This window comes from Protomyces lactucae-debilis (assembly GCF_002105105.1).
Source record: "Protomyces lactucae-debilis strain 12-1054 chromosome Unknown BCR37scaffold_21, whole genome shotgun sequence".
Lineage (NCBI taxonomy): Eukaryota > Fungi > Ascomycota > Taphrinomycetes > Taphrinales > Protomycetaceae > Protomyces > Protomyces lactucae-debilis.
The window spans coordinates 204,702-223,303 of NW_024468013.1; the positions used below are offsets into that span (position 1 = coordinate 204,702).

Sequence of the window (18,602 nt, forward strand, 5' to 3'; positions counted from 1 at the left end):
CTTGATCTGATAAAGCTTTCGGCATTTGTCGAAGTCATTATGCTAGCCTGTAGGACCTATGGCTGAGAGATATGAGGATGACAATCGTAAAATACAACATTCCCCTTTGCATTGACGAGATCGTAGTTGATGATTGACTTGCTGCTTCTCTTGCTTGACACAGTCGTCAAGGTCAATTCGCGTGTGTCTGTACGCCTCGTCGAACAGAGGGACATCAAGTCTGTCAGCTCGCAGGCATTGTCAGGTGAGATGGCGACCGCGTGAATCATCACTTTGAGATCTCAAGACTCAACAGCATCGATTGCCAAACTATGCACGTGAAACAATCGTGCAATCTTTATTCAGCAGAGTACCTGATTCGTGATGGGCATCTGGACAAACTGCGTATGTGATTCGGATTCTCAATGCGTACTGACTGCCCGTCGACGAGCTTTTAGCTAAGCTGACACAGTCTCGTTTGCTTGTCGTTGAGCTTCAAGACTGCCAATCTACTTCGTCGCGCAAGAGACTGGCCGACAGCCGTTTCCGGCGTCTTGTGAGAGATACTTCTCAGCTCAGCGAGTAGGTCGGCGCGTGCGTATCAGAGCACAATTGTGATATAGCAAAGTAGCCGTGTGTAGTAGTAGTCTTCTGGCCGATTGACAGGGAATCAAGTCATATTGATCGGAGTCGACTCGACACGAGGAACTGGAATGTAAATTCGGCCTTAGCGTCGTATTTGACTTGTACTGGACGCGACGGCCGATACGCGTGACCACAGTTGACGACGCACGGGCGGGCCAAGGCGGCACGGCACGGCAAGGTACACCGTACGCCGCGGTACGCGTCGACATTGACTCGACAAGTATGTCAGACCATGATCACGAATCATATGATTCATATCTGGCAAACCCTGGCGACCTGGCCTCATAGCTATAGCTACGCAGAGCCACTATAGTCTGAGTGACTAGACATGGTAGACAAGCAGTGACAAGGTCACTGACAAGCGCTGGTGCTCGAACCGAACGGTTCGAACGGTCGTCAACCTTGTCTCAGGGACTTCTAGCCTGCATATTGAGTGCAGACTCAGTGCAGACTCAGTGCAGAGTCAGTGTCAGTGCAGAGTCAGTGTCAGACTGTCAGTGCCTAGGCTGCAGTATCTTCAGCAGCAGTAAGCCTGGCTGATCACGAGCCAGCATCGTGATTCGTGAATCGTGAGAGGGATCATGGATGTCGAGTTTGCTTAAGCGCGACTCCTTCCAATTCAGATCCATCACTTTTCGAATTCCAGGACTCTGAGGCTCTGCCGCTCTGGAGTCTGGGCCTTTGAAGTTTGAAGGTTTGAAGTTGGCAACTTGGCACACGCTTCGTGCATCGTGACTCGTGACTCGTGAGTCGTGACACGAATGACACGATCCGCCAGGACCGTCAATCACTGAATGACATTCATTGAACAGTGGTAGTGCTTCGTGAATCGTGAATTGTCATATCGTCAATCACAGAAGGCTTTGAGCTTATGGAGTCGTCCAGTCAAGACTCGGGGCACATTAGTGTGATATCAACTTATCTCATGAATCATAAGACTCTGATAAGAGACTCAGAGTCAGAGTCTCAGGGATCCTGTCAAATCGTGTCAATGAACATGCTCGCTTGTTTGCAACTCGCACGCAAATTGAGGTTTACTAGGTTACCAACATTGGACTCTACCGTGGACCGTGGTGTCCCGGACTCCCGTTGAAATCATCACAAACAAACACACCCCAATTTGGATGCGCGTTTCCAGTTCTAGTCATCCACTGCCGGCGACGTGAAAGACTGCCTGGAATTAACATACTTGACGGGCAATGTCAGGCAATGCCAGCCCGTCCGACCAGGCTCGAGCTCAATCTCCCCCGACCCCGGGTCTCTAGCGGCCAGGCGACTGAGGCGAGACACCGGAGAAGGCACAGACTGCAGCCGAAGAATCTCATGTATATATCTATGGCCATGGCCACCCGATGGCAAGCTCAACTGTCTCCTCCATTGTTGAAGCGCAGCGTCTTCTACTCTTGCACAAGTGACCGGCAATGCTTGTCGTCTCTGCAGGGTTCCTGCTATCGCTCGTCTCTGCAATAACGATACCCTTTGGCTCCAACAACACCGGACTTGTAACAAATTCAACAGGCAACGCTGCATCAGGTAAACGAACACTCAATGAAACAAAAAGCTGACAATGAACAGTCTCTGTCCTGGTCGCTGGAAGCAATGGGACTTCCGCAAACGCTGCGGTCGCCGGTATTGGTGGCACACCAGTGATTGAGATAACCACAGTGACCGTCCCCTTCGACCCGAGTACCGTTGTTCCTGTCATTATCAAAATTGGCATTGAGTTTACCACCATTTTGCAAGCGCCAGCGTACACACAAACTGCATATGCTTCCAGCGAAGACCAGCCTGCATGGGTCAATCTGCAGACCATCGCTGTGCTTGCGCCTGTAATTCCCTCGTTTATCGATACCAGCGACCCTGTTCATTTCGAGCCTTCCATTCAGACGACCATTCAGTATGCCACAACTCCGGAGGGCGTCGCTGTGCAACGCGATTTCTCCAACATTGATCTTGATTTCCATCACCCGGCAGTGGTGATTGACCATACAGATTACATTGTGGCTTCATATGCAGGCCCGAATGTGATGGAATTGCAATTCACCAATGCGCAAGCCGTCCAATACGCTGCAACACAATGGCTTCCCGCTGGGCAAGCCGCAGTGGTGCTTGTTGCATTCCTGCCCGGCTCGCCAGACTACAACCTTGGAGGCAATACCTACTTTACTGCCGTTAGCATTGTTTGCAATATCCAGCAGCTCAAATGTACGGTACAGGGTATCGATGGCGGGGCTGAATCCGCGGTGAAGCACTTTGATGCTGAATTTGGCAAGGACGTGGTACCCCTTTACTCAGACACCAAGACGGGTTCAAAGGGCCTGGGTACATCGAGACCTGTTGTTTCAACAAACGGTCTTCCCTCGTGTGCTTTCGGGGACGACTTTGATGATTGTCTTGATCGTCAACTGGGTTACATTGACTTCAAGAGCGATCTGGCAGCTGGTGTCAATGAGATTGCACCCGGTGCGACCCTTGATGACACGAGCTTCCTCCTCGACAAGCGCGACTTTGCAAAAAGACAGATGATCTCCGACTATAAAGAGTCCCGTCTGAACAAGAGGTGTTGCTCATGGTTCAAGAAGGCCTTCCGCAGCATCAAGAACGCTGTGCAGAGATACGTGGTTGAGCCAGTCAAAAAGGTGGTGCAGGTGGTGAAGAACACGATTCAGGAACTCACATCAATTGACAGAACCCTGGAGACCAAAAAGTCATTGCAGTTTCCTCCCACCGATTACACCTACGACACGTCGCCTTTCATTGGCAAGGCCATCTCCATTACGCAAGGAGATGACTTGAGCGCCTGGTGTGTCGACTGTGGCACTTCGGGTTCAGTTACCATTGCTGGCCGCCTTGCTGCCAACCTCATTCAAGGCTTCACACAAGCATATATCGGCATAAGTGGCAGCATTGCCGCCGAGGTTAACATCGGTATTGATGCAAAGAAGGCATTCAAGAGGACGTACAAGAAGAAGCTTGCTGAGGTTGGTGTTCCTGGACTCAGTGTGCAGCCCTTTTACCGCGTTGGTCCAGCTTTGATCTTTGAGGTCGAAGCCGACTTTGGCCTTGAGTTGCAAAGTCAATTCTTGGCCGGTGCTCGCGTCGAAATCAACAACTTTGAAGCTCGTGTTGATGCTCTTCGGTCGAGCAACAGTTTCCAGCGCAACTTTTCGCCAGTCTTCACCAAGCGCTTCGAGGCCAAGGGTCAAGTAAAGGGATCTGTCGATATTGGCCTACCTGTCAGTATTGCATTCGGTATTGATGTCCTCAGCGGCAAATTCAAGCGCGACATTGCTCTAGTTGAGAAGCCAGGTGTACATCTGGATGCTGCCATTGCCTTGTATGCTTCTGCCACTGAAGCGCCAAGACTTGTTACCATCAATGGCTGTAAAGGTGTCGACACGAACGTCAATCTCTTCAACAAGGTCTATGCGGTCGTTGGCACCAGCAGCTATCCTATCTTTGATTTTGCGGTCCCCGTTGCCAAATCTTGTTTCCAGATTGCGGGCGTCGAGGATGCTCCGTCAAGTGCAACCGTGCAGCAAGAAGCGCCAGACACACCGTTCGCGGCTGATACTGGGCCTCAACCTCAGGCAACGACTGATGCCGCTCCTCAACCTCAGACATCGACTGATACTTCGCCTCAGCCTCAGCCTCAGACAACGACTAATCCTTCGCCTGAACCCCAGACAACGACTAATCCTTCGCCTGAGCCCCAGACAACGACCGAGCCTGCGACCCAGTCTTCGTCTCAAGTATCTGCTGAGGCCTCACCTGAGCCACAACTTCCAGTAGCAAAGAGGCAACAGCAAAGTGCAAGCGGTGCGGCACCGGCCCCGTCATCTTCGGCTGGAGGTGGCGGCACGGTGACTGTCGGCCGACTGGAAGATCTCACTACATTCAATGCGAGTGACTCTCTTGATGGCTACACTCTGCCCACCGATCTTCTCAGCAAAAGTACGTTCAACTCTTCGGCCGCAGCTGGTCTCAACCTCACTGCTGATGAGACACTTGTTCGCATTGTCAACAAAGACAACCAGCTTCTCTGGCTCAGCGATCCGGATGGTAACTTCTACCTAGAGGAGGTGGCCAACGCTGGTCAAAATGCCGGGCTTATTGACTTCTTCTTGGATGACGAAGAACTCATCATTGCCAATCCGCGAGAGCAATACATGTTCTTCTACGACGATGAGATGAACAAGCTCGGTGTTTCGCGACTCAGGACAAACATCGATTCCCTGACTCCCAAAACGGCAACTCTTCTCAGCTTCCAGTCCATCGACTATGGCGATGGTGTGTCGGCTATCGGTGCACTCGACAACCAGCAAAACATCTTCTATGTCATTACCTGCGACATCCCGTCTCGAGGGACGATGCTCTTTGTGGCAAAAGACCCAACGTCTGGTGCAACCACACTCATGAGTGATGCCGTGCAAAGCAGCATCACGGGAGGCAAAGTCACCGAATGCTACTATCTCGACTATTCGCTTGTCAAGACTACGGGCGTCTGATGCTTCGTTCAAGTTCGTTGGGCATTCATCTAATCTGGATTCTCAATCTTCTCTATACATATTCTTCATATTCTATATCTTAATCATGATTGGGTTCTCAGCATTCGTCGTCGTCATGCTAGCCCTGGGGTGACTGTGGCAACTACATCAGGCTCGAATCATGTTGAACAGTTGAAGCAATTGCAAGCTTGTGAAGATGTGCAGTGGTGACTGACAGCCATGACTGGCTCGACACTGCACAGACTAAGGCCTCATATTTGGATCGTAGGTGTCACAAGACAATTGAACTTCGAAGCCAATGCACTGAATGCAGGTCATCGGCGCTGCAGTTCTAGAGCCGGCCTCCTTTGTGGCCGTTGCCAATCAGGAGCGCGACGACGCGCGTGATTTCGTGTTTCCTGCGGCCTGCCTCCTCGATTGTTCGCGTGCGCGCTTTGTTGACATCCGCAACGGCGCGCTGCTGTTGAACTGCACTCCTCGCTCCTTGTCGTCATCAGTATCCTGCAGCTAGCTAGGAGTCTAGCGCAACCTTGTAGCTACCGCTCAGCTCTGTCTAGTAGTAGCTCTCAACAGCACAGCGTCTGCTGTAAAGCTTAGAATCTTCAATTGCCTCGGTCTACTGAATACGCTATTTAATACTTCTGTGTTACATCGAGCCCGCTTAAGCTTGTTCTGGCTAGTTTCAATCATAAACGAGTACATCTCCGAAGATTCTCCTGGCGAGCTGTACGATCGCAGGCCTGAGCGTTACTCGAACAGAGTGCCATTGCCCAAGGGCGTGAATTGAGCTCGAGAAAGCTTAAGGCTTCGGCCATCGTCATCGGCTGCGGCTGCGGCTAGAGTTCAAAGCCGAGACATCGGAGTGAAGCTTTAATCTTCCCATCAACTCCTCGTGGGCTTCACCCACACAGTGCGCACTTCCCCTGCACAACTGCCTGCACAGTGCACACTGCACTCACACTTGCACACAAAAACAAAAAAGGTCCCTGGCTACCTGCGTCTCCTCCCACGCACAGGGCCTGCACCTCGCCTTCTCACACCAGCCAACTCACGTCCCCGGGTATCTTGGACAGACGCGTTCTACCTTCAGGACCCAACACACTCTTTTACCGCAAACCTTCGCGGACCGACACTCTTTTACTACCTTGCCTTCAGGTCAGTTGACACAGACCAGGACCTCTTCTTGACAGTCTCTATCATTGCGCAACGTGTGACAACTCGGGAAGTTCTCACATCTTCAGTATGTCTGTCAAGGCCGAGTCCATCAGCAACAGAACGCGGACGCCAGCGCGGAAGCTGCTTCTGTCGCCTATAGACCTGACGCCGCCCTCGTCTACCAAGAAGCGCGCACTGGGTGATTTGAGCATCAACATCCCTCCGCGGCCGCACTCTGTCCATGACTTTACCACGCCAGAGCACCCGAATCAAAACAAAAAGCACCGAAAAATCGATGGACAGCGCTCGGCACCGCTCTCTGCTGAGCCTTTCCAGTCAACAACAAAACGCGTCTCGGCGGATGAGGATGCCGTATGGGGTCCAGAAGTTGAGGCCGCATTCATGGATGGTACGAACACTTTTCAAAACAAGCACTTCTAACAGCAGCACTTCGCAGAATGCCTAAATTAGGTCGCCGGAAGGTAGAAATTCACGGCAAACCATGTGGGCGCAACGAGTTGATTGCTGAGTACATCTTTCGGCGTACTGGCAAAACGCGAACAAGGAAGCAAGTCTCTTCACACATTCAGGTCCTCAAGCATCTTCGACGCGACGATGCACTCTTCGTAGCGCTGGTCGCTGACATCCCAGGGGCGGGGGAGGACCCGACTGCAGAGTATGACGTGGAGAAGCTGCTGTCATTGTCTCCCACGACCACCATTCCTACGCCTTTTTCTGCTAAACCACTACTCAGTGCGCGATTGGACCAGACGTCTCCATTGTGCCAGGTGACTCGCGCACGCACGCCTGTCTTTGCACAGGACAATGTCAAAGTGGTTCGCGTCGAGGACTTTTGCATCTGGGCAACGTGCAAGAAGCCCGAGGATAAACATGCCGAGACCTTTGCCGTTTACACAAAGCTACAGCAACCTGTGCGGATAGGTGTGTCGCCATTGGAGGAGCTCTTCAATTGGCCGTCCCGCTTTCCTACACTCTCTCAGATGCTCGAAGAGCCAAGCGGTGCACAGTCGCCAATTTTCAGGATGCGTGCTGGTTTGTTATTGCCTAGATCACTTGATTTGGCAGGCGAAGCGCAAGTTGTACTGAGGACCCATCTTGCCCTTGCAGCGCAGCTGTCTGATGCGCGTGAAGAATGGACTTGCACGACGCGTGTCTATTCAATGGGCAACAGGGTGCTTGAACTTAAACAGCGCGTCACAATGGATATGGAGGAAGCCCGCGATGATGTGTCTGGCCTGATGAGACGACAAGTCCACGCCAGAGCTTCTGTTCCGTTTGCGACTGATTTTTGGGCAGCGTTCCTCTCTGGCTTGTCTTGCACCGGTATCAGGGAAGATGACGAGGATGAGCGAGCACGCAAATTTGAGCGTGATGCTGAGATTGCTATTGCTGGTGTGACCATGACACAGCAAATTGGTACCATCGAGACAGCGCTCGAGCCTAGTCGTCCAATTTGTTTGCTCTTGTGGGAGTTTGACTTGAGTACTGGATCGCGTCCTGGAGAAACAACTGTGACACGCATTGCCGTACCAAAGAAAGCGACGCAACCCATTCGTCCAGCACTCATGGTTAGATCTGCCTCCATGTCAAACACCATTCCACGCGTCAAGCCTGTCAGGCCACGCATGCTACCTGCAGGGGCGCATCTACAGCGCAGCTTCAGCTTAGCCTCTGTCCCATCGCAACCCGCAAAACCGCGTGAGACGGAGTTTATTGCCTACCATGGTCCACCGGATGCTGTCCGCCCTCGCTATTTACCCACTACATCGCAACCGCGCATACAAGCGCAGGCATATCATCAACCACACCGAGCACCGCCGCCTGCCAGGTTGCAAAAAGCGCAGCAGCTGCCAAGTGCGCCTCCGCATCAAGTGGTGAGTCAACTCGAGTACTATGCTGGCCATTATGATGAGATGCCTCTGAGCAGTCCTGCGAATCTAACCTATAACCCCATGTCGCAGTATGCGTCGACACAACCGCCTATGCATCTTGTTGCTGGTGCGCCTGGTGCTGTGGTCAATGGCGGCGCACCGCCCATGAGCCGTTCGTTCAGCGCACCAACTTGGCACCCGAGTCCTGTTGGTTCCAACGTGGAGACTTGGGATGGCAATTTTATTGACTGGACGTTGCCTGAATCAGCTGGCTACCTACAGACTGACTTTCAAATTGCTAGCGACGATTGTTTCGGCACAGTCTCCACTGCGATGACTACGCCACAGCTTTGTCCGCCAGAGATCCCTTCATCTGTCGCACCGGATGTATTTTTGGTGAAGCCAAGGCCTGCACCGCCATCACGGACAGCGTCTGCTACACCGGCTTCGCTGAGCCTCTCTGCACCTGTGGCGGACTACGACGATGGCATGCCACGTCTTGGCTTCTTTCCTTTACAGCACTAGGGTATCTTGTCCTTTTCTCCTTCTGCTTTCCTTTCGCTCGAGGCTCTTGCTTTCCATATCTCTCATCTGCTAGTTGTAGTCTCCATTTTTTGCCCATCTGATTTTCTGATTTTATGACGAGAGCAGAAGTCGACAGAGTGCAGCACACAACACAGACTTGGAGGCAGGCATGAGGAAGAGTTCAAGCGCAGGGCATGAGTCTGGCAATGTCTACAGACCAAAACGCGGTCCTGTAGCGAAACTACAAATGCCACCATCCCGGCTTCGCAGTGTGAGTGTGGAGAACTTACTAGCGAGTGTGGATCAAGTGCCCAGTGTCCGCAAACGAACGCCTGCTGTTGCCTTTGCGGGCGCTTCACCACTCATACCGAAGGATAAGCGTGGACAGGCTGGTTCAAGCTATGCGAGTGGCTCTGCTGCTGGCGTCGGTGCGCGACAATCACAACCCCAGCGCACGACGAAAAACTCGGAAAAGGTGGTCTTTATCCCAGAGACGGATGGCGTTACAGGACCCGATGACTCGGATGATGAAAATGATTCACCGCCGCCGAATGCGAGTGGTGAGGAATCAGCGAGGCCTGCATTGAAGCCGAAACGATCCGTCTCTGAGCGCTTAACAAAAGAGCATCGTGAGGAGCGTCATTTACCTCGTGTCACGGCGTATTGTATTGCCGATATGTTTAGGCTTGCCAAAACTGCGACGTTTCTGAGGGAGAAGCATCATGTCAAGCCGAGAATATATGATGACTTGTTGTATGCGGCCTACTCGCTACCACTGCTGAGCGGCGATGAAGAAGGTTGTCGCGTACGCAGTGGACCGCCGCTCAAAACATCAGAGGGAGAGAACATCCTGGATAGACAGATTGATGCGACAGAGAGACGCGATCATGGTGATGAATTCATCGATGCACCGTCGAGACTGTCGACTTCCAATGAGCCACATGTGCAAGATGCGGAACCATTCACATCAGATCAGGTGTATCTCGAACAGCATGAAGAGGCTGTGGCTACAGAAGATTTGCCTGACCAGGCTGAAGCAGAATCAAAGGAGCGCGCCAAATATATCAATCGACGGGGCTCTAATCCAACAGCAGCTGATCTACCAGCCATGTACCAGTGCGCTGAACTCTTCATCCTCTCCTACGGCGTCGTCGTCTTTTGGAACTTTTCTGAACGTCAGGAACGTAACATCCTAGCAGACTTAACATTCGCTATGGATCGGACGCTGATGAGTAGACCTTTGCCGGACCGTGATGTCGAGACTGAAGAATTCCATTTCGAGTACTCGCCGAATACACGACGTCCGCGTATTTTCAATGACATGATTACGTTGCGTTCTGCTGATCACTTCATCAAAATGGCCATGTCGCACGCGATTGCGCAGTCTGTCAAATTGTCGTTGTTTGAAGGACGCATGGATGATAGTATGGCGGCTGCTGCGCATGTTCCTCGCAAATTGGCAACGACAGGAGAACTGAGCATGACCAAACCGCAAGTGATGCGCATGTCAGGTCAGCTATTCAAGTTGAGGGTGGACGTAAATCTTTCGTCCAACATCCTGGACACGCCAGACTTCTTCTGGGAGTCCGAACCAACACTCATGCCGCTCTACTCGGCTGTGCGCGATTACCTGGAGCTCAAGGGACGCATTGTGCTGCTCAACTCAAGGACGACGGTGTTGCACGATATGATCAGCCTGCTGTCTGACAGTATTGCAGATGACACCATGACGAAGATTACCTGGATTGTGATTTTGCTGATTGCCATCAGTGTGGTGGTGACGACGTTCGAGGTGGTGCTGAGGTTTGCCCTGATTCAGCGTAACAGGGGCCATGCTTGATGTCAAGTGCTTTGTCTTGTTCTAGCGTCTGCCGTAGCCTGCACATCCATTCATCTACTATCTACTATCCGCTACTGTACTTCTGCCCCTTGCTCGTCCCTGCTGCGTGTTTAGATTTTACCCGCGACGACGACGACGACGACACAAGAGCACAGACAGCAGCGACGCGACCCGGCATCTAGCACGACCCGGACCACATCATCAGCTTCCTGTCCACACTTCCATGCGCTACATGTGAGCATGCCAAGATTGCGTTCCAACTCTTCCACATCCAGCCAGCCAGCCCAACAGCAAGGCGACGGCAGTAGCATCACCAATTCATCCGGCTCCAAGAAGACACTTCGTGAGAAGCTCAAGAAGATTGGCCCGAAGAAGCATCACGACCACTCGCCTACTTCGTCGCGTCACCCGCAAGTCGCGCAACCAGGGGAGTACGGCGATAACATCCAACGTCGATCTGTGAGTCTGGGTATTGAGCGCGCCCCACCCATGGCGCCAGACTTGGGTTCACTGCATGCAGCGACCATGCAACGTACAGCGGGTCTCGTCCCGACAAGTATCTCCCTCTCATCACCAGCGTCGGGAGGCGATACAGTGACGCCTGATCGCGGTCGTCCTGCAACACCGCGTTCAAGACCATCATCGCCCTCACGCCCACGCACCGGCGATGTCAAACGACCTGCATCTGGAGTCTCCCAGCCGGCACTGGCAGATCCTGTGCTATCCAAGCCGCCAACACTACAAGATATGCGCAGTCATGTCACCCCTGTACGGCCCATTGAACCGACGCAACGCTCAGAAGAAGCGTATAGCGAGTCATCGCCGCCGATCATGCCAGGTGGCCAAACACCCGGTAGTGCAGGCAGTCTACAACCTGCTGGTGGACATTTCGCATCTGCTTCGAGTATGGCTACATCGAGTACAGCTGGTGGATTCTTGAGTTCAGTGCTGAATGTGGCACACTCTGTGCTTGGCACGCAGCCCCATGAAGACCACTCGACACCTTCCAAGACAACAGGTGATGCTTCCTTCGGGGACTCTCACGTGCTTGACGCTGAGAAATCTGCACAGGATCAGACACTATCGCCACCAGCGAGGTCATCGACGCTGCCTCCTGGTAATGGTCGTGTCGCTCGCATTGCAGAGGAAATCTCACCAAACAACTCACTAGAACCCACAAAGAACAGAGAGATGCGATCTGGTAGTCTGATGAGCCGTCGACGTCGTGAATCCAATGCGTCAGCGATCTATGGGCCTCATGAAACGACTGGACAACCACAAAAGATCACAGGATTTGCTGTTGCATCAAATAAGCGGAATCGTGAATTTCACGCCACCTTTCGCAGTGTGCCTGAGGGTGACTACCTACTTGATGGTGAATCCCCGCTGATTTAGAGTTATGCTAATGCTAGATTATGGCTGTGCTTTACAAAAAGAGATTTTGGTGCACGGTCGTATGTACGTCTCGGAAAGTCACATTTGCTTCAACTCCAACATCTTCGGTTGGGTGACCAATGTATGCTGCCAGCTCATCTCTATCCTGCTAATGCTAGCTCGTGATTGCCTTCAACGACATTGTTTCGATTGAAAAGCGCTCGACTGCTGGGATCTTTCCAAATGCTATCCAGCTTGCTACACGGTCTGCTAAGCACGTTTTTGCTTCGTTCATCTCTCGTGAGACCACTTACGAGCTCATCATCAGCATTTGGCGCCTGACACATCCTGCCATCCAGACAACTCCCCATGGCGTCGAAATTGCACCAGTCGAGGATGAATCAGATGACAACAGTACGAACGGTTCTGGTGACGAGGATGATGAACACTCTGACAGTTCCGTGCAAGATAGTGATCATGAATTTGCGGTAGAGGAGGATACCATGTCTCGACACAGTAGTTCACCCATGCTGACGACTACCTCACCACAGCGGCCAGCTGCTTCAGAGAAGGGTGATGGAGGAGACGCACCGGCTGCTGACTTTCCTGGTCCTCGCGAACATGCGCCGACTGAAGCTCTAGGATTGGGCGATACTAGTAAATTCCCAAGAGCGCTCATTGACCAAACTGTCGATGCACCTCTGGGTCAAGTATGCCAGTTGTTGTTTGGGCCAGACGCCGCTTTTATGAGGGACTTTTTGGAGCAAAACCAAAAACTTCTTGATGTCAAGGTTGCTGGGCTGCCAGAGCCTGGGAAGGGCAAATCACGCAAGATCTCCTACGTGAAGCCACTATCTGGGCCTATTGGTCCTAAACAGACTCGTTGCCTCATCGATGATACGGTCGATCTGTATGACTTTGACAAGGCCGTACAAGTGACAACGAACACTACAAGCCCTGATGTACCGAGTGGTGATGCGTTTGTCATCAAGACGCGCGTATGTTTGATGTGGGCGCCGCGCAACGGTACGCGTGTCGTTTGTCATTGTAATATCGAGTGGTCCAAGTCTTCATGGATCAAAGCGCCCATTGAAAAGGCATCGACCTCTGGACAGATTGATTACTGGACACAGCTGGTGGACGCTGTACGCAGTGAAGTATCGAGTGGCGTCAAGCGAAAACGTACCAAGAAGAGTACAAGGCCTCGTGGCAAATCTGCAGCAGACGAGGAAGGACAGGCGCCTTCAACAAACGCAAACGCAGCAGGTGATATCAATGCGGGTCCTTTGTCAAGGTTTTTGGGGCTCTTGTCGCATATCAATTTGACTGTTTTGTTGGTGGTCCTCTTGCTCGGTATGATGTTCACCATGTTTCGCATGCAGCGTTCCATTCACGCTCTTTCGAGACACGGTCGCTTGGGTGGTGAGGGTGTGCCACTTGCTTCGTCAGATCGCTGGGCGAGAGAAGAAGGAGACTTGTGGCAATGGCTCTCGAGCAGGACTGGCGCGCAATCAAATACAGGCGAACGCGCGCCTGTCACAGATTTGGCTGGGATGCAACTGCAAGAAGCTATTGAGCAGGAACGTATTCGTCTGGCCGTTCTGATGCAGGCTGCTGAGATTGCGAGCAAGCAGAGTAAGGGGAGGTGAAGATGTGACTGTTGAAGATTGAATTCTGTAGATGCCAAGTTTAACGATGCGACTGCAACTGCAACTCCACACAGAACTAGCTCAACTTGGCGCAGGCTCGCCAATCTGGATCCAGTGCGCATGTCGAGGCTATCAGAGACTGGCAGGCGCTCTGATGGCCAGCCTCCGCAGCGCAATTCGTTCGATGCTGTTCTGTCTGGAGAGGAGGATGACGCGCACAGCAGGCGTAGCTCGGCATCAGAGACGGACCACATCCCATCTGCAGCGCCAACGAAAGCACAGATCCATCGCATACTCGTGCAGAAGCTAGTCATCAATGCACTCCTCGTTGTTGCTTGGTTCACATTGAGTATGGCACTTTCGCTCTACAACAAGTGGATGTTTAGCAAGCATCCAAACAACAACGGTCGCGACAACCTCAACTTTCCCTTCCCGCTCTTCACAACTTCTGTCCATATGGTTGTGCAGTTTCTGGGTAGCTGGATGGTGTTGCAATTGCTGCCACGCTTCAAACCGCCAAAGAGCCACAGCTTGACACTCAAAGACTATGGTACACGTATCGGACCGTGCGGTGTTGCGACAGGTCTCGACATTGGCTTTTCCAATGCTAGTCTGAAGACCATTACGCTTGCATTCTATACCATGTGCAAGTCTTCATCACTTGCATTCGTCTTGCTTTTTGCGTTTCTCTTCAAGCTGGAAAGGCTTCGTGCAAGCCTGGTGCTTGTCATTGCAATCATCACTGCTGGCGTTGTTCTCATGGTAGCGCACGAGACTCGCTTTGTTCTAGAAGGTTTCTTGCTTGTCATGACAGCTAGCTGTCTGGGCGGTCTACGCTGGGCTCTGACACAAATTCTGCTCAAGGAGAACCCATCTACTGCCAATCCATTCTCTTCCATCTACCATCTGGCGCCCATCATGTTTACGTCGCTTTTCATGATTGCAATGATCCTAGAAGGACCTGTGGCACTCATCAAAGCTGAGCTCTGGCATAGCCGTGGCCTTATGGCAATACCGATTCTACTGTTCCCTAGTATTCTCGCCTTTCTCATGACAGCTTCAGAATTTGGCTTGATTCAACGAACCAGTGTTGTCACACTCTCTGTTGCTGGTATCTTGAAAGAAGTCCTGACTATTGGCGCTTCAGCCGTCATTTATGGCGATGCCCTCACTCTTCTCAACCTTTCTGGTCTGTTTGTTACTATTCTGGGGATTGCGCTCTATAATGTGTTGCGATTCAGAAGCATGCGTAAGAAGGTCAAGCAGGCTGTCTCGGATGAACAAGAAGGTCGTTTGGCAGAGTCAGTACCATTGCGTGGTGATCAGGCAGAAGGTATTGAGACTGTCTACCCGCAACGTTGATCTGATAGCGATTAATCCCGCGCTCGGAGGTGCTGTGGGTCCGAGACTGTCCCGAAGATCGACTACCATCGCAATGCACTGCCTCGAGCGAGTGACGAGTACGTGAAGGATACACGAGACGACGACTACATACCTGGGCACGCAAGACCATGCGATTATACTGCATGCTGTCGCATCCGAGATGATCTGCGGTGCGGGCCCCACAAGCGGCTTCGATTTTTGTCAGACTTCATCCTGACAGCGTTGTCTCTACATGCTTCACGAAAGTAGCCGGCTGTATGGAACGTTATTGCCTGCAATATCTCAGAGAGTCGAGGGTATCTGCTGCTTGTCTGGCCATCAGGTCTTGGTTGTCATTGAATTTCACTTGTGCTTCAAGACACGGCTGAGCCGTAAGATCAATTTCGATAATGATGCGGTGGATCGGTGACGTCGAAATAAGGCTTATGCATCGGCTCGAGTATGGATAGCTATATAGCAATCACTGCCTGCTCACTTGCAGCGTTCTCTCCCTCCTCCTCCTCACTTCACCTAGCAAGTCACCGTCGTATCGACCAGCAGACGCGGGATCGACCATCTGGTAGATTGAATCATGACGCCAAAGCGCCCGCAATGAAATTTGGTTTAGCTAACTACCCGCCAGACACAACCTGCGCCTGAAGCTCAACGTTAATTCAACCTGCCTTGTACTTAGCAGGCCAATAAACACAGCTGTCATTCTTCTTGTTGGCGCATTAGCGATCATTTTGTCACTTTAAAGGCGGCCAAGTTTTGTGCAACATGCAACCGGCCATGACCAATACGACTATTCACGACTTTCTACTCGTCGGCTTCGGGCCAGCAGGCCTCGCCATCGCCGTTGCAGCACATGAGAAGAAGGTTCTATCATTTGTCGCACTTGAGCAGCAAGATGACTTCAAATGGCATCCAGGCATGCTCATCCCCGGCGCATCAATGCAAATTTCATTCCTCAAAGACCTCGCCACCTTGCGAGATCCAAAGTCTGAGTTCACATTTCTGAACTATCTCTTTGAGCAAGGCAGACTTGTTAAATTTCTCAACCTTGATACCTTTTTGCCGCAACGCGAGGAGTATCAGGATTACATGCATTGGGCCGCTAAAAAGATTGATGCGACTGGTGGCGTCAAGTATAATACCAAAGTTAAGGCGATGGAGCAGACACAAGATCCGGCAGTACTCAAGGTGACGGCTTCGACAGCATCAACTACAGATACCTTTTCAGAACAAGTCTACTATGCTCGCAATGTCATCATTTGCACAGGCGGTCAGCCATATCTGCCTGCTCAGTTCCCTCAAGAGCATCCACGCTTGATGCACAGTTCTCAATTCATCAAACGATTGCCTGGTCTTCAAGCTTCCTTGCCAGGCGGTCGGGCGAAACGCGGCTTTTGCGTTATCGGCGCTGGTCAATCGGCCGCTGAGATTTGGACACATCTTACAAAGACCTTCCCAGAAGACTTGGTGGATCTCAAGTTTCGTGCAGGGGCACTCAAACCCTCTGATGACTCTCCCTTTGTCAATGAAATATTTGATCCATCAGTGCGTATTGATAAGTGGTATGGCATGCCTGAGGAGGCGCGCAAGTCACTCATTCAAGAGTCAAAAGCAACAAATTACTCTGTCGTTCGATTACACTTGCTCGAGGAGATGTACAAGCACCTTTACATGCAAGAGTTGCCAGGCCATCAGAAGATACATCGACTTTCGCCTAATACTGTCATTGAGCGTATTGAGCCTGCCGGTAAAGGCGACGATGCCTGTATCGAGATTGCCACACGAGACTCGCTGACTGGCGAAAAGCGTGTCGATCAATACGACTATGTATTTGCAGCGACTGGCTACCAACGTACTTTCCACAAGCAGGTCTTGCGCAACTTTAGCGATGTCACCTGGAATGAAAATGCAGATCGACCCGTGGTTGACCGGCGGTATCGCGTTGTACGGCGAGATGAGAATGCGGCGGGTATTTACTTACAAGGTCTGTGTGAGGCCTCACACGGGCTTAGCGATACCCTGCTATCCGTCCTATCTACGCGCGGCATGGAAGTCGTTGAAGACATTGGCGAGCGGATGGGCGTCATGCAAAGCAATGGTAAAGTTGCATCAGCAGACTTGACCAGATCTGTTGAAGGGGTGTCAGACTCTGACTATGGGTCCGAGAGAGCGCCTACGCCAGACTCGGCATACTAGATGGCCGTGCTAGGCTGCTAGCCTTTCATGACCCCTTATCACAACTGACGACTACCTGTTGAGTATGTTTTCTTCCTGCAGGCGCACCACGAATCTGTAAGCTGGACTGACATGCAATTGTACGATAGCCGTCAAGCTTGCGCTCTTCTTGGAAATACTTAGCAATACTTTCTAGTCCTATTCGCAGAATCTGGACACAAAGTCTCAGCTTGAAACCTGTTTCAATTGCTCACCTTTCTAGGCCATAAGTAAAGATCGTAGAGTAAATTGCAGCTTCTGGAGCAAGTCCGAAAATGCTCCTGAGGAAGCAGCTTGTATGATTGACTACGGTGCAACTTCGCATATGACTCTAATGAACGACATGAATGACCGACTTTTCTGACAAGAAAGCCGGCACCATGATCAAGACTGGCAGCGGTTGGTTGCAGTGTGGAGACTTCGGGACGGTAACTTTTGCTATCCCAGACAAGGCCGATTTGACCTGCAAAAACGTCCTCTATGTACCCAAACTAGAGGAGAATCTCGTGTCAGTCGATGCTTTTGAAGAGTCAGGCCACGGTGTATGGTTCCATCGCGATACCGGTACCCAAATTTTCAAAGAAGGTCAGATTGTCGCAACAGGCAAACGAGTTGGCAAAGCAAGCATCTTGGTCGGTGCTGCTATCGCCCCTTTACCTCAGCGAGTACTCTTCTCTGTCGAGAAGTTTGACAACACTGCCCTCGAATGGCATCGTCGCCTCGGACATATATTGTTGAGGTAAATGAAGACTCTGCACAGCGTTGTCAAAGAATTCCCAAAATTTACGTTCTCCGACCGCCTCGACTGTACTGATTGCTCGCAAGGCAAGGCTGTACATTCTTCTCTCGCTCCCAGCTCGACGATCACGACCGAAAAATCTAGCTCTCCTTCACGTCGGCATTGCTGGACCAATGAAGTCTCTTACCATTGACGGTCCGCGTCCTTTCCTCGTCATTGTCGACGATCAGACCAAGTACGTCTAGACAATCTTTGTCCTAAGCAAAGATTCCACAGCTCTCACTGTCTCCTTATAGACTTGGAAAAGCATTGATTCTCGCATAAGCGGCATCTAAACGGCATTAAGACTGTTCACTCCGCCAATGGAATTGAGTTCTAAAGTCTTGCCACGCACTTCAAAGACTGGCATTGTGCATTAGTTCTTTGGCAAACCTTTGACAACGCTGTGAAAAAGAGTCTTATTTCCAAAGACATCTGCGCGAACTGGGCTCGAAGGGGATTGACGGAGGTACGTTGGAAGCTGAGACGTCAGCACGAGGTACGAGGCAGAGCTGGTCGAGTCTACTTCAGAGACACTAGACAACAAGACTGTTAGGTGGTAGCAATTCTACCTGTGTACGAAGTTGGTGAAATTGGTGCTGTTCGGTGGCCACGGCCTGGATGGCTTCTTCGGGGGTCATACCCACAGGGATGACTAGTTCGGAT

General features: G+C 51.5%; 6 protein-coding genes across 6 annotated transcripts; all 6 read left to right on the forward strand.

The window, feature by feature from the left end:
• Positions 1-2,045: 2,045 nt before the first annotated feature.
• On the forward strand, positions 2,046-5,132 carry BCR37DRAFT_389301 (uncharacterized protein; the record flags this gene model as incomplete). The annotated part of the gene is made up of 2 exons (XM_040870718.1): positions 2,046-2,157; positions 2,200-5,132. 2 exons carry the CDS (start codon positions 2,046-2,048, stop codon positions 5,130-5,132), a joined length of 3,045 nt encoding a protein of 1,014 aa, XP_040722886.1.
• An 877-nt stretch (positions 5,133-6,009) lies between these two features.
• On the forward strand, positions 6,010-8,789 carry BCR37DRAFT_160035 (TEA/ATTS domain family-domain-containing protein). The gene is made up of 2 exons (XM_040866160.1): positions 6,010-6,696; positions 6,735-8,789. Exons 1-2 carry the CDS (start codon positions 6,375-6,377, stop codon positions 8,702-8,704), a joined length of 2,292 nt encoding a protein of 763 aa, XP_040722887.1. The 5' UTR covers positions 6,010-6,374; the 3' UTR covers positions 8,705-8,789.
• Positions 8,790-9,105: 316 nt separating this feature from the next.
• On the forward strand, positions 9,106-10,544 carry BCR37DRAFT_403613 (uncharacterized protein; the record flags this gene model as incomplete). Its single annotated transcript, XM_040872015.1, has 3 exons — positions 9,106-9,132; positions 9,156-9,509; positions 9,696-10,544. 3 exons carry the CDS (start codon positions 9,106-9,108, stop codon positions 10,542-10,544), a joined length of 1,230 nt encoding a protein of 409 aa, XP_040722888.1.
• A 139-nt stretch (positions 10,545-10,683) lies between these two features.
• On the forward strand, positions 10,684-13,617 carry BCR37DRAFT_383065 (uncharacterized protein). Its single transcript, XM_040870003.1, has 3 exons — positions 10,684-11,919; positions 11,957-12,060; positions 12,098-13,617. The coding sequence occupies exons 1-3, from the start codon at positions 10,785-10,787 to the stop codon at positions 13,565-13,567; spliced, it is 2,709 nt and encodes a 902-aa protein (XP_040722889.1). The 5' UTR covers positions 10,684-10,784; the 3' UTR covers positions 13,568-13,617.
• Positions 13,618-13,862: 245 nt separating this feature from the next.
• Positions 13,863-15,272, forward strand: BCR37DRAFT_383067 (triose-phosphate transporter family-domain-containing protein). The gene has a single exon (XM_040870004.1). The coding sequence runs from the start codon at positions 13,919-13,921 to the stop codon at positions 14,927-14,929; it is 1,011 nt and encodes a 336-aa protein (XP_040722890.1). The 5' UTR covers positions 13,863-13,918; the 3' UTR covers positions 14,930-15,272.
• A 141-nt stretch (positions 15,273-15,413) lies between these two features.
• BCR37DRAFT_383068 (L-lysine 6-monooxygenase (NADPH-requiring)-domain-containing protein) lies at positions 15,414-17,426 on the forward strand. Its single transcript, XM_040870005.1, has 2 exons — positions 15,414-15,506; positions 15,570-17,426. The coding sequence occupies exon 2, from the start codon at positions 15,710-15,712 to the stop codon at positions 17,138-17,140; it is 1,431 nt and encodes a 476-aa protein (XP_040722891.1). The 5' UTR covers positions 15,414-15,506; positions 15,570-15,709; the 3' UTR covers positions 17,141-17,426.
• The last annotated feature ends 1,176 nt before the right edge of the window (positions 17,427-18,602 follow it).